The sequence below is a fragment of the Neolamprologus multifasciatus genome, chromosome 1 (assembly GCF_963576455.1).
Source record: "Neolamprologus multifasciatus chromosome 1, fNeoMul1.2, whole genome shotgun sequence".
NCBI lineage: Eukaryota > Metazoa > Chordata > Actinopteri > Cichliformes > Cichlidae > Neolamprologus > Neolamprologus multifasciatus.
In genome coordinates, this window is record NC_140439.1 from 25,239,068 (window position 1) to 25,264,124 (window position 25,057).

At 40.9% G+C, this 25,057-nt stretch overlaps 1 protein-coding gene across 4 annotated transcripts in view; it reads left to right on the top strand.

Annotated features, from left to right (window-relative positions):
• Positions 1–25,057, top strand: part of galnt2 (UDP-N-acetyl-alpha-D-galactosamine:polypeptide N-acetylgalactosaminyltransferase 2) — a 68,854-nt gene that overhangs the window by 39,617 nt on the left and 4,180 nt on the right. The window contains exons 2-16 of one of the 4 annotated variants that reach the window (XM_085166904.1): positions 84–171; positions 863–889; positions 5,903–6,056; positions 9,279–9,377; positions 9,466–9,533; positions 9,629–9,694; positions 9,839–9,960; positions 13,058–13,145; positions 14,265–14,352; positions 14,478–14,581; positions 16,369–16,495; positions 20,821–20,913; positions 21,697–21,780; positions 22,832–22,985; positions 24,875–24,994. In XM_085166904.1, the coding sequence (XP_085023030.1) occupies positions 84–171; positions 863–889; positions 5,903–6,056; positions 9,279–9,377; positions 9,466–9,533; positions 9,629–9,694; positions 9,839–9,960; positions 13,058–13,145; positions 14,265–14,352; positions 14,478–14,581; positions 16,369–16,495; positions 20,821–20,913; positions 21,697–21,780; positions 22,832–22,985; positions 24,875–24,994 (1,482 nt within the window). The remainder of the gene's footprint in view (positions 1–83; positions 172–862; positions 890–5,902; positions 6,057–9,278; positions 9,378–9,465; positions 9,534–9,628; positions 9,695–9,838; positions 9,961–13,057; positions 13,146–14,264; positions 14,353–14,477; positions 14,582–16,368; positions 16,496–20,820; positions 20,914–21,696; positions 21,781–22,831; positions 22,986–24,874; positions 24,995–25,057) is intronic. The other 3 variants (XM_085166921.1, XM_085166913.1, XM_085166929.1) reach the window with 3 other exon arrangements.

A 25,057-nucleotide genomic window follows, 5' to 3' on the forward strand; every position in this document is an offset into this window, starting at 1 on the left:
GCCTTGCTTCAGGTTTGTTTGCTGTTTGTACTCAAGCTCACAGTGTGAGAACTGTGACTAACCGCCTTTCTCAATGTTTTCAGGATGACTGGGTGTCCAGGGACTTGTCCGGTAGGACCAAAGGTCACAACTCCGACGACAAAGCCCACGGCCCGGAGACACTGCCACCAGGTAGGAAACGTCCCCACACATCATATATCACAACCTCTCTGGCCCAGTTACACGGCTAAATGGGGACATTCAGAGAGCAAACCTCTGAGGTGCTACAACTTCAAAAGAGTCAATGCAACAGGCTGAGAAACATCTGTTTTTATTCCAGATGCTGTTTCTCCTTGTTAAAACCCACACGCCATATATCAGTTTTGGATGTAGCCAATGTGGCCTCAGCTATTGGGGGGTGGAGTCCTGCTTTCAAAGCACTGGATGACAGTATATTGTTGTTTTTGTTTTTTAAACCACACATTACAGAGGAGGAGTGGATCTGACTGTAAAAACTGTGGATGCTCACTCTTATACAGTAGTGACTTGTAAATTAGTGCAGCCAAAAGCAAGCTGTGGCTTACTGTCTGTATTTACTTAAAATGAGGCCATAATTTAAAAAAAATCATACATAATTAAGGTTTGATACGAGCAATTGAGATGACATACTTGTTAATAAAGTGTTTGCAAGGGTAATAAATCATGCAAGAAGTAGACTTCTTCTTATCTTTGCAAGCACACATTGTTAGAAAAAAAATCACATTTACTTAACTTGTCAGGCTTGGCAGCTTTTTCTATCTTTTATATACAGTTTATTGGTCACAATGCATCTTGACAGCCATTGGTTGTGTTGTCCTAATAACGCTTAATTTGTCCTGTGCAGACATGGGAATGGGGCTTCAGAGCTCTGGTAAGCTGTCTTCTTCTTAACTTCTTAAACTTGTAGCTAACGTAGTAGTACATTTGCAGTAGTGCTCCCGAGACCCGCTGTCCTGTAAAAGTAGTGTAGTAGTTCCCTTTAACTGGCAGGAACGATTCATGTCTGAGGCACACGTGTGTCAAATTGATCTTTTATTCTTGATCCTTCAGGATTTGTGGAGTTCACTTTCTCATTGCTTGCAGTTGTGACTGAACTCTAGGAAAAGGCACGACACAAATGCATACCAGCTGCAGAGCATGTGCACTGCAGTCACTGTAAACCACATTCATGTATCCAGAGAGTATTCCGCATCATGTTCCCACAACCGAAACCATTTCCTTTTTCAAAACGCAGTAACACAGCAGCATAGTTTGTTTTATTACCAGTAGAACATGAACATCCTTAGCCTTATCGTGTTTGAATAACCACAGCGAGGGAACCCAATGAAATACGCACATCTGTATGATTCCGACTTAAAAACAGGTTGGAGCCGATTGCCTGTCCAAAATAATTCAGGCAGCCAATTTCGATCTTCCCACAAACCAACTATGCGTCTCCACCCAAACTCTGAGAGACATTGTTTCAGTGTCCAGCAGCCAAGAGGAGAGCAGGAGGAGAATCTGATTTCTCATTCAGCACCCGTCGTCAGGCTGACTCAAAGGAGCAGAAGCAGCCAACGCCCCTCCTTCACAGGCCCGTGACCTGCGAACGCTGAACACACACTCTCTTATCTGATCCAGCAATGCTATCCAATTTGAATGTTGAAGTGAGGGCATTTCAATTTCAGGGTGACTTTACACTGAGCAATGACAGCGTATCACAACATCACCCAGAGCACACAAGGACACTTAAGAAGAGGGGAAAGTATTGAAAAAGCAAGAGAACAAGGAGATGGAGCCTAAGAGATACGTGGAAGAGTAAAAGATTTACTAATAAAAACAGAGTAAATGAGTAAGTCTTTGGGTTCGTCAACGATGGGTGCTGGTTATGTTTTGTTTTCTATCTAATCCTACTCAGACAGTCATTATAAAGTAAAAAAGGTGAGGCGATACCTCAGATCTTCATTTTAAAAAAAATAAAGCATAAAATATACTAAACTGTGTCACTCTGAGTATGTTAGAAATGTTTCATTGTTGCACTGACGCCTTGTTATTTTTCATGGTTGTTTTTAAGCGTTTTGTTATCGTTTTACCGTTTGAGCATGCCAAAAATATGTTTTATTCAAACAAGGGAAAAAAATGACTAAGATGGGGTGGGAGCAACAGCATGCTCCTTCCATTCAACACATCCAAATCCTCTGAAACAAGAAGAAAAAAATCTTTTTCAGAGAAGTCAAAACAAGCCTGCACTGGCCCTCTTCCAAATCCGAATCCTTTACAAAGTGAGGAAAAAACTCCTCAAAGCTCTCAGTATGTGTTCTTTCTAGTGAACGTTTGGCATCATTTGTCTTGTCTGGTACTAAACATTTATTTGCGCTCGCCGGCTACTTTGTCAGTACCAGGCTGATCCCTCTTTGCCTTCAGAAGTCCCTTAATTCCTCATAGCTTCGATTCGCCAAAGTGCTGGGAAATATTGCTGTATTCAAGTCTGCCACCAACAACCATCCCACATTCAGACTCACAGTGGGGTATATAATTATTTGATCCCCTGCTGAATTTGTAAGTTTGCTCACTTCCAGAGAAATGAACAATCTCTATTTTTTTTTTTTAATTGAAACAGATTAAAAAACCAAAATACCAGGAAAAAAAACACATTACACAAGTTAAAGTATTTAAACTCCTACAACCAGAATTCTGGCTCTTATAGATTAAGTACACCTGTCTACAAAATCAGTTTCAGTCCAACTTCTCCATCACCATGTGTGAGACTAAAGAGCTGTCAGATGATGTCGAGGGACAGGACTGTAGATGTGAATGAGGCTGGAACAGGCTACAACGTCATCAGTAAGAGGTTCAGTGAGAAGGTGACACCTGTGTGTGTGATTAGCCAAGATATGTGATGTGGGGTGGGGGTTCAATTCTTTGTGAGCAAACTTACAAATTCAGCAGGGGATCAAATAATTATTTCCCCAATCACCTTGACCATGTCAACATGCCTAAATTCATTGAACTGCAGCCATGTGATTTGCTGATTAGGTGGGCCTAATAAAGTGGCTGCTGAGTGTAGTTATTTAAAATAATGCTTTTATAGATTTTTGGCTACAACTTTAGCTGACGCCACTTTGCTTACTTTTTATATTTATGTTCTTGTGGATGCAAAGGAGTCGAAGCGGCTCAGAGTCCAGTGGAATTTCTTTCTGAACAAATTTTCTCACGCGTCACCTCGACCTCTTCCCAAAACGTTTTAGTCTTTGTGCCAGTGAAACAACAGAGTTGTTTCAGTCTGTGTGTTTAGCGCATATTTCTGTTATTATAGTGATTTAACTTGTCACAAGCTTTAGCCAACTGTGGTGTGTTAATCTCAGTCCCTGCAAGTGGAGCGATCCAATTCTCTGCTGCAATTTTAGTTTCTAAATCTGCTGAAAACGCGTTATAAAAATTCAGATTTGACGCCCTTCCATTTATCTACTTCTTTCTAGCTATTTGCTGAATAAGACGCAGACAGTGGCAGTGTTGGTCAGAGTATTCATTTATTTATAGATGAAGTGCCGTAGTGAATCGAGGTCTTGATAAATGACTCTGTGTGGGCGCATTTTCAGCAGTCGCAGTCCTATGAATCTACGGAGTGTTTTGTAGCACATGGGGAAGCAGCCTTTTCCCTACTTAAGCCTAAAATAGTAACACAGCTTCAGTAACGCCAAACTCAATAACTTGGGAATCTTTTAGCTTTTGCATATTAATCAACATCCTTCTCAGTGACTAAGTGGCAGGTTCGTGAATGCATCACTTGGTGCACGGGAGCAGTGGCACAGATTGGTGCTGCAGTCTGGAGTTCAGGCAGTGGGATCAGGATGCATCTTAATTGAAACGCATCTATTAAATACACATAGAGCACTGGTGCCCTCTGAGCTGTCTGCTAGGCAGTGAGGGCTCATGGTTCAGCACAGACTGGGGGAATGACACTGAGCTTGAATCATTTTTGGCAGTTAGCGTCACTTGGAAACGCGACGAGGGATTTCTACAAAATGCGGCAACAAACAAAAACAACAACCAGTCAGCCGCTGTGGGCTGAAACAGTTCAGCGACCGGGAGTCGGAGTGAGAGTGAAAGCTGTTCAAACAGCTATAATTTCAGCCAGGGGATCGCATCATTGACCAGTACTGCATGACAGAGACTGAGGCTGAGCGCACATGGATGTACCTGCCGAAGAGGCCTCGCGGTATCGCGAACACAGCAGAAAAACGGGGCAAACCCGAAGAGAGCGGAGCGTTAATCCGCTGAAGGAAGCGGAGTAATCAACCCCGGGTTTAACATTCATTTCACCACATCGCTTACTCGCTGCCACTAAATACAGATATCAGCAAGGACATCACACACTCTGACGCACGCGTCTCCGAGGCACCGTTACACAGTCGCGAGCGGATCATCGTCGCGAGTTTCGGCTAATTGACACGCGAACCACGTTCACGTGCTGCCACAGGAGACGCGCGCAGACGCACACGCGCTCTCTAACTTCTCTGCCATGCACGCGCTCACCTATGCTGGGAGATGGCGTAATCTCTCACTGCCACATGCTCGAGTCGTTAGCGTGGCAGCTGCACCCAGCTAATTAGTGGCGTTATTATTGGTGTGTGTCTGCGTCTCAATAGTCGAAGATAAACTGTGAAACTAAACGTGACGGCTTTCTCTGTTTATTCTGCAGTGTTTCAGTATTTTGGTCAAACAGACACGACACTAAAAATATTTTTTATTTATACTGATCTTATAAAATCATGTTTCTAAACTGCAACAAATTAACAAGTGCTCCCCCCCGCCTGACTGTCTGCGGTGCATATTAAATGTTTTTTTGTGTTTCCTGGCTTTACCAAAGTAGTCTCGCCCTGTCGCCTGAGTTGTCTCCCGCGTATTTTCGCATACAGGCGGCATAAATTTCATGTCAGCTTTCCTCAGTGCCATGTCGCTGCCTCGTCAAGCAGCAGCTTGAAGCAGCCAGGTTTCCTCGCTGTCAGTCGTGAAGGATTCTTGCATCAGCCAGGCTGCCTCCTACATTTCATATTCCCACTGATCTGTAATCCCATTCATTCGTCAGACGCATTCGCAGCCTTTGTTGAAGGTTTTAATATCGCGTTTGGTGGTGGCTTTTATTTTTGGATGTGCTGTATTTATTTAACGTGATTTCCCAAAAATTCACATGAGAAAATATTTCGTATTAAAACCTAGGTTCACCAGTTTTTTTTACCACCAGTGTTTTTAATATTTTTGGAGTGCATTTGAATATTTAATATACCATTTCTGTGGGTTTATAGCATCATATTATAGATAGTGCTTTTACAAAAAGATCTGAGGTTAGAATCAGAAAGCAAACCGGATTTAAATTTACCCAGTTTTACCTTTTGAAGGTTGTCTTCTCACGCACACACCTGCGCTCCTTTTAGGGTTGCTATCTTTAGGTTGCACCCTGGCAATACAAACATCAACTTCTCTTTCAAAATGACCCAAATGTCCTGTGAAGAATCTCTGCTTGTGATGAGAGCTGTGTCTCTGGCTATGACCGAGAGATCAAAGAGTAGTTTTCAGCTGAAGTAGGAGCGTGGACAGTCAGTGGCTTTTGCGCCAGACTGTCAACACAAAGTTCTGCTGTAATGTCCCGAGGCACATGAAGGGAAAACATTTGAGAGAAACGATCTGACCTGTGCTGCATGTTGCCTTTTGGCCACATCAAACCCAAAATTAAGTCACTGCTGGTGCACAAAAAGGTGACCTTGAAGGAAATGGCACCTTCAAATAAATGAGCCTGGTCAAGTGGTCACAGAACTGACTGGGAAGCAGTGTGTGCCTCGCATCTACTGTGGATATCTCTGGTTGGAGATGTGCCTAATGTGTGTGTGTGTGTGTGTCCATCCAGGTAAGGTGCGCTGGCAGGATTTTGACCAGGATCTGTATGTTGGAGCCACGGTGGTCCGGCCAGGTCAAGACCCCTACGCCAGAAACAAGTTCAACCAGGTGGAAAGCGACAAACTCCGAATGGACAGAGCTGTACCAGACACGAGACATGATCAGTACGTACCTGTGTCACTGCACACACACACAGCTAATATGTGAAACACAATAACATCCCTCTTAACTTCCGCTTTTTCATGGGTGATCGAAAGGGTTTTTTTTTTTTTGCAAATACATGCTGTCTTATCACATTCGTTGATTTGACTAATTGATCCCAGACTGGATAAGATCTCTCAGGAACTCTCGCTATTGTGGTTACAGTGGAAACCAGGAAGTAGCAGTGGAGCAGACACTGTCTGCCTTAGTGCTAAAATAAACCCACAGGCTGTAAAAGCTGCGTATTGTTCTGCTCGTTGTAACGGACTAAACAAAATCATAAAATGACTTCGTTTGGATTCTTTTATTAGAAGAATATTAGGTTTTAGTCAACTTGGATCTCAACAGGCCTTTTTTTTGGCAGTGAAAAGTCCATTAGTGTTGTATAAGTCTGGTTACATGTCCTAACTTCTGGCGCTACCCTTTTGTTAATAAAGACCAAATCGCTGGATTGTGTGAAAAAATGTCAGCAGAAAGACCTTACACCTAAAGAACAGGCACCGCTGACGTGTTGAAACTCTAAAGAGCAAGTTTTTACTTTTTCTAATACGGCAGCAGAAAAAGGGATTTATATATGCAGTATCCAACCCTGTTTCCAAAATATTTGGAACACCATTTCCTGGACTTGTAGAGATTTCTTTATCTTGGATATATCTCACATGGACTAAGCAATACTAACAAATAACTTCTTAAGAAGCAAGCATAAAAAAAGTCATGGTGAAAGTTTAAGTCTTCTATATTTGGTATGATATAGGGTTTAAATGATTAATACAAACATTCCATATCATGTATTTAAACTAAGATATTTATTAATGTATATTCTCATTCAATTTGATCCCTTTAAAAACATTTCAGTGAAGTTGTGACAGGGTGCAGCGTCATCTTGTCTTTAGAGACTTGGAGACTTAGAGCTTTTTATTGTCATTATGCAGTTTCTTGCACAGCGAAATTGGGTAGCTGAACCACAAAGGTGCTAAAGTAAGAAGAAGAGAAACCAATATACAACAAAGGCAGAAAATAAATAAATAATTAAATAAATAGAATAAAATAAAAAAACAGTGTATATGTATACATATGTGAGTGGAACTATATACATGGTGTATGTGTAGGAAACATTGAAACAGACTGGGACCAAAATAATTGCACATGAGCCAAAAATATTGCACAGAACATGGAAAGACTGAGATATTGCACATAGATGATCAACAGCAGTGTCAGGGTGGATGTGTTGGGGAAGTCTTTACACACTCTTAGTTTGCATTAACAGTTCTGACAGCCCACGGGAAGAAGCTGTTCTTTAGTCTGTTGGTTTTGCACCTGATGGATCTGAGCCTTTTTCCAGAGGGCAGGATGTTGAAGAGGTGGTGGTTAGGATGGAGGTGGTCCTTTATAATTGCCCTGGCTCTGGAGAGACATCTTGAGCTGGCAATTAAGTCCAGGGAGGGGAGTGGACAGCCGATCACCTTCTCTGCAGTTCACCACTGTAACCACTTTAAACACCACTGTAAGCATGTAAGAACCGAGGAACAAAATTAAATATGTTCCCAGCCTCTTTTGGTTTCTTATGGTTTTTAAATTTCATGATGCACCAAATGCTTTGAGCGAGTGAAAAACCGAGACTACGGGCTTTATCATGTGAACACTTACAGTGGAGCTGTGCCACTGCAGTACGCGCAGGTTGTGGTTTACCATGGTCTTGCTGAAACGAGCAAGTCAGCCCAGAAAATGATTTAATCTCCATGCCCACAGACGTTGCTCCAAAACAAGTCCCTTTTTCCATATCGTACAGAAAATAGCCTCCAGTTTTCCTCTCCGCCTCAGTTGCTCCTCCGATCGCTGTTTTATTTCTTTGCAAAGGGAGAGTTTAGAGTTGTTTTTATTAATGCAGAGAGAAACTGCATTCAGTGATTCTGATTCTTGCTCGAGTCCCCGAGGCCATGCAGATATTTCCACTACAGAATTGCTTGTTTTCATCCAGTGCTCCCTGAAGCCATGAAGGTCATAGGCATGACAAGTACCAAGCTTTTATTTTGCTCCATAGATAATTGCAATCTACCGTGGATAAGTTCTTCAAATTCTCGGTGGTTTTATTTTTCATAATCTTATAAAATTCTAAACACCCCTCCATACTTTGCTTGTGAAATACCTTGAAATATGTTGATATTATACTTTTTTTATGTTATTTATATAAAAAGAAGAGGATTCCAAACATGTTACTGACCTACTCCATAATAGTCTAAATGATTAGTCCAGCGGCCGTAGTTAAAGTAGTCACCTGGCCTTACTTATATGTTGGTCAAAATTAGACAGTTGGAGCCATTAGCCTACTAAAAAGAGCAAGGATGTGTCTCCTGTTGATCTGGTATCAATGTCTTTGTAATTTGTGAGCGTGCTGCAGCAATCATTGTGAAACATTTCCAGGAGGAAAAAATAGCCCAGTTGTTTTTGTTTCAGCCCAAGCACCTAGTTGTTTTCAACGCAGGATCAAAATGACTTGAATCTCTGATGCTTTTTTTTCCCCAGTAGAAATGAACAGGAATACAGCAACTATGCAAGTGTGACAGCCAATACTAATGGCACACCTTCACATGTGATCTTGTAAAACGTATCTGTTCTGGGTTTTTACCTCGAGGTTTGACAGAGTGGTTGTAGTTAAGTGACAGATGGAATAGAAAGTTTTCTCCATGCTTCTTCATGCCCTTATCGGCTCCCTCCTCCTCCTCCTCCTTCTGCTCTCTGTCTTGTCACTCTCCTCTCATGTAGTGCCCTATCACTCATGTTCCTTACTTTAAATTCGGTGCAGGATTTGTCTTTTTGGGCATGCTCGCACACACACATAGACGCATACACAGGCACACCCGTCATCTCATGGGATTTTTGCCTCACGGTATGATAAACCCAGTGTCAATCCCAGCTGCAGCAGAGCATTACTCCATGAGAGTGTGTGTCATCGCATCCTCTGTGTGTGTCAGTGTCACTATGTGCGCCATCGTATTTATTGTGTTCAAAATCGCTTTACTGACCAGTTCCAGCTCACAGCTTGGCTCACACATTCGGTGACGTGATTGTTTGTGTGTGTGGGCGTGTTTGTCTACACATGTAAGCATTCATACTTTAACCATTTTTTTTCTCTTTTTTTCCCTAATTTTTATGTCTTCCGGGGGTTTTGTCTTGTTTTTGTGCAGTTGCAGACATAAGCAGTGGAAGTCAGACCTGCCGGCCTCGAGCGTTGTCATCACCTTCCACAATGAGGCTCGCTCTGCTCTGCTGCGGACTGTGGTCAGGTAGGCGTGTATACTGAGCTTTGTGTACTTTTCTTTTCAATTTCTGAGGCAGATGTGCTGTATTTTTATACAATCTCACTCTGTTTAGTGTCCTGAAGAAAAGTCCACCTCACTTGGTCAAAGAGATCATTCTGGTTGATGACTACAGTGATAATCGTGAGTTGTGTGAACACACGCAAACAAAGCTAGCATCATCAGTGTGAAAATACAAATAAACATCACTGCTCTGTGTGTGTCTGTGTGTGTTCCAGCTGAGGATGGAGCGCTGCTGGGGAAAATTGAGAAAGTACGCGTGTTGAGAAATGACCGCAGAGAAGGTACTTTAGAAGAAAAAGGTTTTATCATAACTTTTATGCCCGAAAGAAATCTCAGTGCTGCTGCACACCATGTGGGATGAAAGTGTTCAGTCTGGCAGTAGGAATGTTGTTTTTAATCACACTTCTTTTCATAACTTCCCTCAGGCTTGATGCGATCAAGAGTTCGTGGTGCAGATGCTGCCACAGCACCAGTCCTCACCTTCCTGGACTCTCACTGTGAATGTAATGACCACTGGCTAGAGCCGCTGCTTGAAAGAGTGGCTGAGGTACGCGCACACACAGCGTACAACTTCGTATCTTAATATCATTATAATACATTTGAGCACATATCCCAGTGAACAAACAAGTGAAAAACAATAGTTAAGATACAAATTAGATAGGGGGGTTTTTCCTCTTAAAAACTGGCATTGAATTTTCGGTTTTATCAGTCAGGGCACGCTCTGAAGAAGATCTCGCCAGACAGTGAAATTGTTGCACTTTGGCCATCTTTCAAAGTGGCCATCTTTCAGCTTGAAATGAAAAGTGCCCTTTTAACTGAGTTATGTTTGCATATAGCCTTGTTTTTGATTCTAATTGGTTTAAAATCTAAAGCAAAATAATAAAACAAAAAGAAGCTACTTTCAACTACTTCCTTATTCTAAAGGGGTCACCATGATGTGTTGCGCTACAAGTTTGTACGCCTTGCCAACACAACCCAAAAGAAATTTGTTTCTCCTCCCGGGAAAGACACAAACTTTGTATCTTTTGCTTGTTGGGAGAATGTGTAAGCCACTACACTGTGGAGCCATTCCAAAGCAAAAGTGTGATATAAACAACTAATTCATAGTGAAAATGCCCAGAAAACCTGTTGAAATTTTAATTGGTTTCAGAGGGACAGAGTAAACCATTTAATAGACCAATAGAAGGAAACAAAGGCAGTCAGTTATGTCACTGTGCATTGATTGACACATGTAAACACTACACTGGATTCAGCCCAATTTCTTGTGGACTGACTTGTTATCTTTAGTCAGAGTGGTGGGGGGGTGGGGGGGATGTCTCCATAGTAGATATGTGGTGGTTTGATTCTTGGCTGCTCCAGTCTGCATGCCAAAGTATCACCGTGTAATTGTTAGACACTATTTAGTGTAGATAAAAGTGCTTGTATGAATGCATGTGAAAGAAGCATGTTGTTTAAAGTGCTTTGAGTGCTCAAATACAATCTATAATAATCAGTCCATTTACCATTGATAAGTGAAAAACAGTTCACATGTTGTGATTGTGCTCATAAATGGTTTAAATTATGATACCATAGTTTGATCTAAAAAGAAAACGGCCAACAAACTACAAAATGCTCATTAAAAACCACAAAAACGCTGGAAACAAAATAAATCTTTTAGGGGGAAAGTTTCCGAACACTCACAGTCACTTTATTATTAGGTACTCGTCTTACCTACAACTCATTGAAAATATCCATTTAGCCAATCACATGGCAGCAGCTCAGTGGATTTAGGTTTGTAGATACAGTCAAGACAACCTGCTAACTTTCAACGTTTGAATGTAGCGTGGTAGTTGATGCCAGGGGGAGTGGCCTAAGTATCTCATAAACTACTAATCTACTGGGATTTAACAACAGAGCCATCTCTAGGGTACAGTAACTCAAATAACCACTTGTAACAACCAAGATATGCAAAAAAGCATCTCTGAACACACAACACATTTTGCCTTAAAGCAGATGGGCTACAACAAACAAAAGACCGCACTGGGTGCCACTCCTGTCAGCTGAGAGCAGGAAACTGAGGCTACAGTTCAGACGGGCTCACTAAAATTGGAAAATAGAAGATTGGAAAAATGTTGCAACATTCAGATGTTGGAGTCAAAATCTGGTCAAAGGATGGATCCATTCTGCCTTGTATCAACAGTTTAGGCTGGTGGTAGTGTAATGGCAGAGCTTTGGACCTTTTACTACCAACTGAGCATTGTTTGGACACCATGGCTTGTCTAAGTATTGGTGCTGACCCCTTATGACCACAGTTCACAAGTGCTCAGTGGGCCTCAACAATCCCCAGATCTTTATTCAAATAGAGCAACTTTAGGATATATTGTGGAGATTTCCATCATGGAAATGCAGTTGAAAACAACTCTGTGATGCTGTCATGTCAGTATGGAATAAAATCTTTGAGCAATGTCCAGCACTCTGTCAAATCTGTGCCACAAGAAATTAAAGCAGCTCTGGGGACAAAAGTGGATCCATTCCCAAAATAGCAAGGTTGACCTGATAAAGTACCTAACCAGTGTATCCCAGTAAAATACACATAAAATTGATCCAATTCATGTTTTTTCCATCTAATCCTTTACACAGAGGCTGGGGTTGGCTACAAAGCAGCGCCTCTGAGCTTATAATCAGTCAGTGTCTTGTTAACATTCATGTGAGAAACAAGGAGCGCATGACTACATTTCATTCACACAGGAATGTTGGGATTGTTTTCATTATAAAAGTTCATTATCACAGCTAAACCTGACAGTGTGAGACATGCAGATCTTGATGGGTGACAATATCTTTTATCTTTTGGGGCTGGCAATTTGATTTTTATTTCCATTAAAGGAAAAACTTTATAGACCCAAACCGAGCTCTCTTACAGATACACAGTCTGGTGATATTTAGAGCAAAGCCTTTTTTTAAAATACAGACTTCAAAAAGGAGCTTCATGATTGACTGTAATCTTAATCTGAAATGGGACACTGTGTATAAAATTGAGGTTGTTCTTTAAAAATGTATCTGATTTGACTTAAAACAGTCTGATTCTGCATTTGATCCTCCCGAATGTGCTGTTTTGTTGTTCCCTCGTTAATAAATGCCTGGAGCCAAGTCTGAAACGCTGCGCTGTCAGAGTAATTCACTTTGTTTTTCTTTTGCTTTAGCTGCTTCTCTAAATAATGAATCCCACCATACACTGTGAAACCTTGTCTTATAAAAATGTCGCAGGCTCAAACAAATGAACTCCCCAATATCTGCAAGCTGTTTCTGTTTTCGTCATTCGGGCCGCTTGAGTAATCCTTTCTTCGAACTGCCGGGTGATGTGGCGCTGTGATTTTAAAGCTTGGGTTTGTTTTGGTGTTGGTAGGAAATGGCTGATTAACGTTCAGTTTTACGTCATAAACGTGGCAGTGAACTAAATATAGAACATAAAATAAGCTTGCAGATGGGAATATTTACTTACGCTCTAAAATTTTGCAAACACGTTAAGTGCTCTGAGTCCTTTGTAGTTCTGCATAATTTAGTCCTTTTTAATTAACTTGTAGTAAATATTTATTGATGATATTCCAAACCTGCATCAGTCCTTGAAGTGGCTTTGTTTAATTACTGTCTCCATGTTTCCTTCTCAGGATAAGACACGAGTAGTTTCTCCCATCATTGATGTCATCAACATGGACAACTTTCAATATGTCGGCGCCTCTGCCGATCTGAAAGGAGGTAAAGTACACAAAAGACACACTCGACTCCTGTGTAGTCTAGTCAGTCGAGCTTGACAGCGAGGCTTTGCATTTATTACGGTTTTAGAGGATTTGCTTTTTAATGCTTTTCATTTACAATGAATTGACGTTGTTATCTCACAGCCGCATTAAGACCAGGTGTTTTGCCATCCAGTGCTGTAGTTCATAAACTGTTCTCTCCAGGTATTTCTCATACTTAAGGCGAGGCCTCCTGAGGAACATGGTATATTTCAAACTGTTTCTCAGCACGAAATGTTCACTGAACAGTGCCTCCTCTTCAAAGTATTGCAGATATTATCTTATTATCTCACGAGGCAGCACACATGATCCCCCACTTGTTCATTGTAAATCTTTTAGACAGTTCCGTCTTTTATTCTGACATAGGCTGAATGGAACATCACGCCTACTTTGTACTGGAGAGCTGGTGGGTTAAAGACAGTTTAATGTCCAATCCAACTGATTTGGGCATATGCCTTCTTGAGTATAACTCCAGTAGATGATAACCAGAAAGGACATTAATGAATTCAAGTTAATTAAATAATTGGTGTCATATATGTGATTTTACGCATTAAATATCCTTTTTTGTCCATTGTGATGCTGATGGATATAGCTTACATACGGTGCAATGCACACTGGAAATGGAAGAGCTACTCATAGCTTAAACCCACCCCCACTCTTTTTTATATTAATAATTAATTAACGACTTCACATAACAAAAAATTTAATGTTCTGAATGTGAAACTGCCGTGCAGTCGCATTCTTAATTTGGCTGGATTAGCAAGTGTTGGCACTTGCATTGCAACATTTGTCTTTTTTGTGTGGGTCTGTGAGGTATATTAATGTAAAAGCCAAAGTGGTGTACTGGCTGTGCTGATTGCAGTGTATTGTAGAACAGATACATGCCAGTTACACTATTTTAACTCTCTCTGCTAACACTTAAACAGTTACAGCAGTTGCCTTTGAAGTCAGGCAACTGCTGATTTACCCAGTCATCTAATATGAACCTGCCAAATCCAATTATACAACCAGACTGCTACTTAATCCCAGCTAATGGTCGTAATTGTGCTGTGTTTTTTTGTCTGTGTGTTTATGCTGGCAGGCTTTGACTGGAATTTGGTGTTTAAATGGGACTACATGACTCTGGAGCAGAGACGAGCCAGACAAGGCAACCCGATCGCTCCTATAAAGTAAGACAAACATACTTTCAAAAGTTACAGGTTGTATCATATGCAACTAACAGGGTATTAATCTACTCAATTTTTACCAATACCTTCTCAATTTTCTTTCTTTTCTTTTTTTTCTGCCCCTCCAGGACACCAATGATAGCAGGTGGCCTGTTTGTCATGGATAAAGACTACTTTGAGCAGCTGGGAAAGTATGACATGATGATGGATGTATGGGGAGGGGAAAATCTCGGTGAGTGGTGCAATTTAGAAGCTCACGGTAGACTGAAGAAAATGTCTAATGGATGTCGCAAGAATAGAAAGTCTTGATCAGTGAAACAATCAAAAATTGCATAAAACACAGGTATTAAAAGTGGAAAGTCAAGTGAAGTTGCAGGCATGTCCTTGGTTTCCCGTTTTGTCTCCAGGCTTTTAAGGTTTTAATGACTGTTTTGAAAAATACACTCATTTGCTTTCTTGGTGCAAGTTTAATAGCACAGACCTATATGTCCATTGAGTATAATGATGTTATATCATTATGAAATGATAAATGTATAAAATGTTATAAACTTTTAATACAGAGACTAGAGCAGTATGTTTGCATTAAAGGGCATGTGCTGCATTGGTTTGAATCTTATCAAACCAAATGTGTGCATTTAAATGTTTTTGTCTTCTTTACACATTAAAGTTAGCCACGGTGTTCCACAGGGTTCCGTGTTGGGGCCGATCCTTTTTACTGTATACATGCTTCCCTTAGGTAATATTATTAGAACTGCACTCCATACACTTTCATTTCTATGCAGATGACACCCAGCTCTATTTCTCAATGAAACTCAGTGATGACAAATCAATTGAAGTCCCTTTTTTTTCTTTTCTTTTAAAGCTCATGCCGAGCGTTTTGCTGCTGTCATGATTCATTCAGTAGCGACTTTAAATAACGAAATAACCTTGCACTAAAACAGCCTGATTTATTTACTTTTTGTTTTTGTATTTTTATGTTTAAAAAGACTTGAAATTAGTAATTGAAGCCATAAACGCATCAAGAACGGGTTTACTGAGTCTGCTGATTCTATGCATCCAACAGGCAGTCAATTTTTTGCTGTTTTGTTGACGTTATGTTTGCACATCCTTATATGCCGGACAGTGATTTGACTAAACAAACAACGAAGGATTTTGTGAGCTTTGGATAGAGCTGGGTTTGCTGTTTCCCGTTGTTTGTACTCTCAATGATAAGCTACGTGATTACTGGCTGCATCGTTATACTTGACATGTAACTGTGATAATTGTATCAAACCTCTGATCTCATTCTCTGCAGAAAACCTAATACATGTCTCTCCAAAATGTTGAACTATATCTTTAAGACTTAAATGAGCTTGCAACTGTAATCTCTTTCCCTCATAAATGCTGCACCTTTGGCTCAGAAAACCACAAATTCCTGCCCAGTTATAAAATCTCCACTCCCCTGTGAGATCTGGTGCTAAAGCAGCAACGTGGATTTGCCTCACACTGTGATCAACTCATGAGATCATCTGGGTGCCCATGCCAACAACGAGATAATAGAAAATCCTTCAGTAATTTGGTTGTCATATCTAGGTAAAAGATGTCTTCCTTAGTACAGTTGATCTTAGGAAATTACAGTGGCAGTGTAATAATGTTTAGAGTCAGTGCAGAGTGTGCACAATAGAGCTCATTTGCAAACAGTACAATGATATAATAGCAGCTGTGTCTCCCTTTTGCTTTTGTCTGAATGCACTTGGGAAATCGGTAAGAATAAACAGCTGACGGAGTGATTCAGGCTCCTCTCGAGGCGGTCCAATGAATCAGAACTGGATTGACAGTTCAGACATTGCTGTGCTCATTTAAAGAACGCTCATTCAAATGCTGACAATGCTGGAGAGCAAATCGAACAATGTCAACACACTCCAAACATTCATGATATGCAGATGTGGATTAACTTAACTACTTTTTCTTGGCTAGTAATTACCTTACCTGTTTTTATTCATTTTTTCCGCCTGCGTGTATGTCTGTGTGTGTTTTTAGAGATCTCATTTCGTGTGTGGCAGTGTGGCGGCAGTCTGGAGATCATCCCCTGCAGCAGAGTTGGCCACGTCTTCAGAAAGCAGCATCCTTATACCTTCCCGGGTGGCAGTGGCACTGTGTTCGCAAGGTGACACACATGCAGACACACACATACAAGAGGGCTGAACACTCCTTAACCAGTCAGGTTGCACGCATCACATAGTTCATCAAAATTCCCCATGTTGCAGCCTGTGCATCTCCATAATGACACTACAGTTAATGCATTTGGGTTTATTTGGGGACTTTAGCTCAGAAGGTGAAGCCACACAGTTCTCTATTTGTCATATCCAAAAACACACCAAAGCTCCAATGCATTCTGAGGTTAGGCCCAGCCTTCCATATCATCAGTATGTGAATGGGTAATCAAATGCAAAGAGCTTTGGATAATAGCAGTACTTGAATTCATTCTATTTATTTATTATTATTGCTGCTGAGCATATATATAAAAACCTGTTTTCTCCTTACATAAAATATGGGAGGAAAATCTCTATTTAAGTAGTTTCACTGTAAATCACAAGAAATGTGGAGGCTATTTCTGATGGAGAGAGATGCAGTCTAAATGGACTGTCCTTTAGATATAATGCTTTTCTAGTCTTAATGACCACTCAAAGCACTTTTACAGTACAAGCCATATTGCTTTTATCGATCACGCACATGCATAGGGAGCAATTATGTTTACAGAATCTTGCCCAAGGGCACTTAAAACATGCAGACCGGAGAAGACGATGATTGAACCCCTGACCTTTCTGTCAAATGGTGACCTGCTCTAACACAACCCACTCTTCATTTCTAAGAGTCAGTTAAAGTTAGGAGACAGTTTGACTCAACATTTGACATTTCAAGACCAAATACTGAGGATGTTTATCCTGAGGTTCAAATTTCACTCACTAAATTTAATGTGGAAACAGCCTTTGAGAAAACATTCCCACCACAAGGTTCATTTACTGGATCCTCTGGGGCCTTTTTGTCTTGTCACGTGATTTTCATCAGCAGATGAGTTTGCTGTTTAGCTTGAAACTGAAGATTTTTGATTTACACTTTTCTGTGCAGCAGAACAACCGCACAGAAAAGGACTAGCTGAGCGTGTTCCAACTTTAACAGGGTTAGGAAGACTTTTTTGTTTGTTTGTTTGTTTGTTTGAAATCTGCAGTTCACTGACAGCTAATACAGTCAATCAGCTGATGTTTAAGTGACCTAGCAGTCTCAGAAAAACCTTGACATTTTATGATACTTTTTATCAATCGGGTGATCGTGGCTCAAGAGTTGGCAGTTCGTCTTGTAATTGGAAGGTTGCCGGTTCGAGCCCCGGCTCGGACAGTCTCGGTCGTTGTGTCCTTGGGCAAGACACTTCACCTACCGCCTACTGGTGGTGGCCAGAAGGGCCGATGGCGCAATATGGCAGCCTCGCTTCTGTCAGTCTGCCCCAGGGCAGCTGTGGCTACAACTGTAGCTTGCCTCCACCAGTGTGTGAATGTGTGTGTGAATGGGTGGATGACTGGGTGTGTAAAGCGCTTTGGGGTCCCTAGAGGGGACTAGTAAAAGTGCTATACAAATACAGGCCATTTACCATAGAAGCAGTTTAAGCTCTTCCTTTCCATTTTGATGATGGTTTTTCAATATTTATACTGAATTTTCTTTTTAAAGCACTTTGAATTTCTTATTACTTATTTGCTTAAAAGCAATATACTAACATATATTATAGCCTAATATACAGTTATAATGTTAGCTCCTCATATTTATAAGGTCAGGGTACCGTCAAATAGTCTCTGCAAGCCAAAGCTCAGATGTCCGTTTGCTCTCATCTCTGCCTTTTCAGACAGTTTTTTCTAATCTTGGCTCTCTGTGATAACAAAGAGAGGGCATATCAGTGCTATGCTCATCTCTGCCTGTGAGCACAACAGCTCCACCCACCTGCTGCTTAGACCCTTAAACGAGGAGGAATAGAGGTAAAAAGGCTTAATTCAGACAGCAGGTGACCTGAGGGGCTGCACCAAGACCTAGTGTGTAGGATAAAAGAGACTTCTCTTTGTGAGTTGTGTGAATTACTCCCCTGAGTCCTGGAGTAAAACTATGGAGCTGGAAATGAGCACAGATCATGAGTATAGGTCTCTTTTGGTTCATTATTTTCTGTGGCTGCGGTTTGTAAATTACCAAACAAGTTATTGAGTTTTACTAACGCTCTGAGAATTAAATCAGCGTTGAGTAATTAAAACAAAGTACCGTCAATTAAACAAGTTCATGAATATTTCCTTCAAAAATAAAAAAAATAAAAACTGTGAAGAAAATCTGTTTTTTCCATGTGCTGCCCTTTAGAGCTGTGATATATGCTGCACCATAAACATTGAACACGAGTAGTGGAGAATGTGATACATGGGCAGATATGGATCTGTCTCTTGAAACCATGAGTCACCACCCTTGGTAATGAGCCCAACAAACCTTCAGTGTCCCGATTGGTAAACATGTGGGAGGATAAACAAACAGATAACAAGGAGCTTGAAATGACTGTGGTTACTCTGGTATTGGCTGTGATTAATATTTTTAAAGGGGAGCAAGAAATAAAGAGCATGTCAGGGTGACATGTGGTGCCTATTCTGCAGTAGCTCCTATTTTTGAGTCGGGGCTATTAGTTGACTTCAGCCCGTCATTTCTTATCACTTAGTTACATACAAATACCTGAAGAGATTTAATTCATAGCTCGGTAGAACCCTTAGAGGGGAAAAAAACTGTGGATGTGGATGAAATTCAACATTAAACCAACATTTATTCAAACAGTGTCAAAGATTAGACACCACCTGTGGACTGCTAATGTTTTCATCAGTTTCATAACACTGAACACAGTCTCATATTAGTTGCACAACCCTTCCTAACAATCAAAGACATTACTTATTAATCAGTGGGTGCAGCGGAGTTCTCTATTACAGAGCAGAGCAGCTTCATCTGTGCTCTGAGGCAGCGCCTTGCCCTTCAGCCTGAATCAAGTCCCAGACAGCATCCCTGTGGCTGCTGTAGTGACTCTGGGGACCTCGGAGACGGCACCTGTTTTGTCTGCCTGGATGACATTGTAATTGTTCTTCAGGGAGCAGCATTTCACAGCAGAGTTATAATAGGCGTGTTGTGGCAGCAGCAGCTTGCTATGTGACAAAAAGCCCCTGTGGACCTAAATAAAGTTTGCTGTGTGTGGTGTCGGTATTTTTGGGATGCAGGTGCATGAGAGTAAAAAGACAAAGAGACTGCACATCAAAATAAACGCTTAAAATACCGTAATAATGATAGGGCATCTAGTGTCACCATGGTCGCTGGTAACCTTCAGATGTTAGAAGAGTTATTTTTCTTAAGGCTTCTCTTCCAGTAAGTGGAAGCCGAGTTTGGAAATGTCAGAAATATGTGAGCCTCACTAAGACAAAACCACTGCTCGCTATTTAAAACTGCGCAACTCGTGGGTTATAGAGAATTTCTGCAGAATATGAAAGGCTTCTGGCAAACACGTCATAACTTTTGCTTTTGACATCACATAATGAGGCACTTAGTTTCCCTATAATTTGGTCAAAGCATTTACACTTTAGGGATTCACAGGTAAACATAATGAAGCTGATTGTACTGCAGTTATGGCTATAATTAACCCTGCTAGCAGTTTTAACCCTATTTTTAAGTCTGAATTGTGAAATAATTGCCTGAAAATTCACAAAAATAGTAATTGGAGTGCTTGTTTAACTTTCTCACTATGTTATCCTACTTTATGAGACACTGCATGAACCAGAGGAGCATATCTGTTCCTAAGAAACTGGATTGCAAAAATAGTGTTTGTGCAATCCAGAAACAGTGAGGTCGATATAAACTGGTTCCAGTACTGGGGTTTGCAAACTGGGAGAGCAAGAGAAGCTACTAAGGTCTCACTGTTAACCCCCGTTGCTATGATCATCATTGCACTCTTTCTCTTGTTTTGATTCGGTCTAAGGAAGGACTGTTAGTATCATACTTTGAGCTGCTCTGGACTGCAAAGATTGAGTTGTATTTTATTGACTCCAGCCGACACGTAGTCTGTCAGAAGTCCGTTACATCACTCGAAAAATAAAAATCTGACAAATTGTCAAATGTCACACGTCAACACTTGGCAGCATGCACACGCTGTTGACCAACGGCTGCAATAACAGGGAAAATAAACACACACATTTGTACAGCCAGGATAACTGTGCCCTCTGATGGCTGTCGGGGGGTGTATGAGCAGGCAGTGAGTGTGTCACAACCACCAAACAGACACGTCCATTCAGGACTCGTGCAGTGTGCCACATACCTTTCTGTCTTTTTTTTTTTTTTTTTTTTTTTTTTTTTTAAATCCTCATCGACTCTCGGTCTTATCCTCACCCATTTTCTCCCTCGCCTTTGTGCATTTTCTTCTTCTCACCTATCCATCAGGAACACAAGGAGAGCAGCAGAGGTGTGGATGGACGAGTATAAAAACTTCTACTATGCCGCTGTCCCCTCAGCAAGAAATGTCCCCTATGGGAAGTAAGTACTATGAAGTATTAGCCCCGTGGGAGTTGAACATAATAATGGAGCTGGATCATAAAATTACAAAGGCAGCCACTTGAATGGACATAATAATTATAATTGTACTGCCAATTAGCAGAATGTAAGCCATAAAAGGTGTAATTTTTCCCTTTATACTTAAGTGAGGATGTTAATGTAGCTCAGAAGAGGACAAAAAGTCAGTGGCTGATTTACAATACTGGAAACGCTGCTGTTATTTATGCCCTAAAGGGATGACAATGCTCCTTAAAAAGGTTTGCGCAGGATTGTTTCAAGCATAGTGACAGCGTCAGTCATCAGCCATTAAAAAAATACCTACAGCTGCTGGATGGATTGACATTCATGTTCTTTAGGGGGTGGCACCTGCTGACTTTGTGATCCTCTTAGTTTTATGCCACCAGCAGGACAAAGTAAGTACTGTAAGTGTGTTAAGGAATGCTTTTCACCCTTATACTAGTTTCCTTCTGCTTTATGCCACACATCCAGAAGTCTACACAGCAATAAGCACTTTCGCATTCAACCAGAGTAGCTAGACAGCACTATATATGCTTATTATGTGACCTTGTGGGAACAGACTTGGCATCTCCCCTCTAGTGTCAGTCCAAACAGTTATATTTTCCCCAAAGGATCTAGACTCAGACATGCCCCGAGCCTCCACTCTCTCCCCTTACAAAGCGACTGACGAGGCGTATAATTTAAACATGAAACCACAGCTGATTCAACCCTTTAATTCTCTTCCTCCATCTCCTTCCTCTCCCTCAGTATCCAGAGTCGTTTGGAGATGAAGAAGAGATTAGACTGTAAGCCATTCAAATGGTACCTGGAGAATGTCTACCCTGAGCTGAGGTAAGAAAATGAGGGCAGTCTGTGCAATATGATGGAGCCACTGTTACACTGCATGACATGTAATGTTGTATAATCAAAACTAAATTGCATTTACCAAATTGTTAGGAGACCACTCCTCAGCCAGAAGTTTGAAATATGACTTTGTGCTAATGTGTGGCGGGATGTTTTATACACAAATGAGACTGCACTGACGCTAATGCCCAACCAGGAGTTATGATTCAAGGTCATTATTACATTTTCACAAGGTTCTCAGGTTCGCAATTAGTGGCTGATGTGAATGAGTCCACAAGTTCAGCAGAGAGCATCTCTGATTTAAATCTGACTGCTAGATTGCACCACTCCCAGCGTTTTTGCTTGCCTGAAGGTCAAGTTATGACCGCTGTCACAGACTCTGGTACTCCTCCAGGTTGTCAGATAGGCAAACCTTGAGCTTGAATGTAGTTTTAAGTAAGTACAAAGTTGCTTACATCTAAATCTGTTGAGCAGTGTTGGTGAGAAACAAAGATTTTTTTGAGGATTGCCAAAAAAAACCCCTTATTTTTAACACACCAGAAGCACCATCGCACACTGGCACAGTTCAAGTTGTTTGGATCAAATCTTCTCCATCACATGTCTCAGGATAATAAAGTAGAACTACTGCTGATAGGTTCACGGGCTTTCTGCATATCTGTGAAATGCACATGTGCAACTGGTCAGAGTGGGACTTTCAGAGAGCGTATTCAAATTTAGCATGAGCCTGGGGCATGGTGTGTCACTGCACAGTGAAACAATCTTTAAAAGCATAAAAACCACATTAAATCGCAGGCATACTTCTTGCTTTTATGTTTTCACAGGGGGAAGAACATTAAAATTGCACCTTTTTAATGCTTCTAATTTGAATAATTAACTTTTACAGAAACATTAAAGCCCCATTGTCCTGTTTTGTCAAAAGAAAATTGACTATTTTCCTCTCTTGCTGTATCTCGGCCTGTACACTTTCTTTGTTTGGCTTTTTAACAGCTTGAAAAACTGAATACACGCTTCACTAACACTTTTTCGTGTGTGTGTTCAGGGTCCCAGATCACCAGGACATTGCTTTCGGAGCCCTGCAGCAGGGAGGAAACTGTCTGGACACCTTGGGTCACTTTGCTGATGGTGTGGTCGGCGTCTATGAATGTCACAATGCAGGGGGAAACCAGGTAGCGTTACAGCGAGGGGACACCCAGGTCAGCTTGTAAAATCCTAACCTTAGAGACTCGTGAGTGGCAAGTGGTGTACATGTGGTGAAAGCACAGGGGGTATGATAAAGGATTTACGTATTTAAGGTCACAGTGTCATACTTAAAGTAAATGTATTGTAATCAAAAGGACAAAGATGTTTAAACACAGAGGTTGTTAAGACTAGAGTAGAGCAGATCTATTGAAACTTTAACTTAAATATAGAGTAGTGCATAACAGCATTTTAACATTGTTCTTAGAGGAAATGTACAGCTCTTAGAGTACCTTGAGGAGGACACACACTATATCTGTGTGCGTAAGTTTGTGGGAAGTGTTTCTGTCAGCAGTTTCTCAAATAGTTTAAATCCTGAAATAGAATGACAGGTGTAGAGAAGAAAACTGCTGTCGCTTCAAGTCAGCGATCGCTGGCTTTTTTTGGCTTTACGTGTCTTGTTTTTCCCTCGTGGATTTGCAGATCTTTACTGTTTCCAGTGTTGCTTCATAAATACAGCAAATACAGCTAAGAAACATATCTGGACAGCATTAACAACATGTTTTGAGGGGAAACATTTGGGTGGACACCAACAAGTCAGGACTCTTTGAGGGGCATTATCGCTCTCTCTCTCTCTCTCACAGTCATTGTAGTATTTTAGTTCTAAGGTTTGCATATCAGTACTTAATACAAATTATTTGCTGTTAGCGGGTCTTAAAATTGGATAAATACTCACGTGATTACCTGATCATCAGTAAGTGTAACCATCTATATAGAAGCTGTAGTTTGAGGTATCTGCTGGTCTGGAGCATTCATGCATGCATGTGTGTGTTAGCACAGTGTCATGGAGGCCGGACATCACCAATGATCTCAGAGAAACAGTTGTTGCTGCCCATCAACCTGGAAAGTCTTAGTCCATCGTTCTGCTCACAAGTGGAAAATATTCAGGACATGTACCAGTATTCCCAAGGTCAAACCGGGCAATGTTCATGGTAGTGCAACATCCTTTAGAAAATGAGACCGAAGAGGAGATGCTTTGCTGTAATTCACAGGGCCACATTTGGCAAACAGGAGACATGGTGCTTCATTATCCTCTTATATGAAAAACTTTAGAATTGGAAGAGGGTGTACTTGGTTTTTACTATTCATTTTTTAAAACTCTTATGAATATTTTTTTTTAAATTTCTACCAGGGGGAAAAAAACAAACAAAATTGTGAATGTAGTCTGTAACAGCTGCGGTGCTGGGAGGGCAAAATGAACAACCTTGGATTTTGGGGGGTTTAAAATGCAATCTTATCACCAAGCGGAAGTGGAAAACTGAAAAACTTGGTTATTGATTTTTAATCCCACATAATGAAAACTGCAAACAAGTCATTCGCAGTGATGTTATTCAATCCGTTCTAGCCATTCTCAAAGAGATTTGACACAACAGAAGTGAAGTACCACAAATAATGTCTCCATTTTATTCACACTCATACCAGGCAGTCTCTTTACTAAACTAACGGCCAATTATTATTGTTGTTATTATTATGGGTTTGTATACTTTCTAAAATGTATTTAAAATATACAGAGATTTTCTCAGCCACCAAGCTTTACCTGCTGGGTTTATTTAACGGCCTTAATGTGGCTTTAACATGGGCACTGTGTTCTCAGAGCAATCAGTCCTGCTTGTGAGATTTCAACAAGGAGCTCCAGTTTCTCTCTCTATCAAAAACATGCTAGCCCGATGCTGCCCGTGGTGCCCATTTTGCAAAATACATTTTTCTTATTTTTCCTGTGTAAATAAGAGGAAAACATGATCATTACTTGATCTAAAAGACATGTATTATTCGATAAAGCCTTGCTGAGAACATCCCAGCATGCTTTACGTGTACTAATATTTTACATGTATCCATTTTTATAAAGGAATGGGCCCTAACCAAGGATAAATCGGTAAAACATATGGACCTGTGTCTGACTGTGGTGGACAGAACAGCTGGTTCCCTCATCAAACTACAAGGCTGTAGAGAGAATGACAGCAGACAGGTAAACACACTGAAATCGAGGGCCTTTATTGTTGTTTATACCCCAAAAAAAGGTACAGCGTTC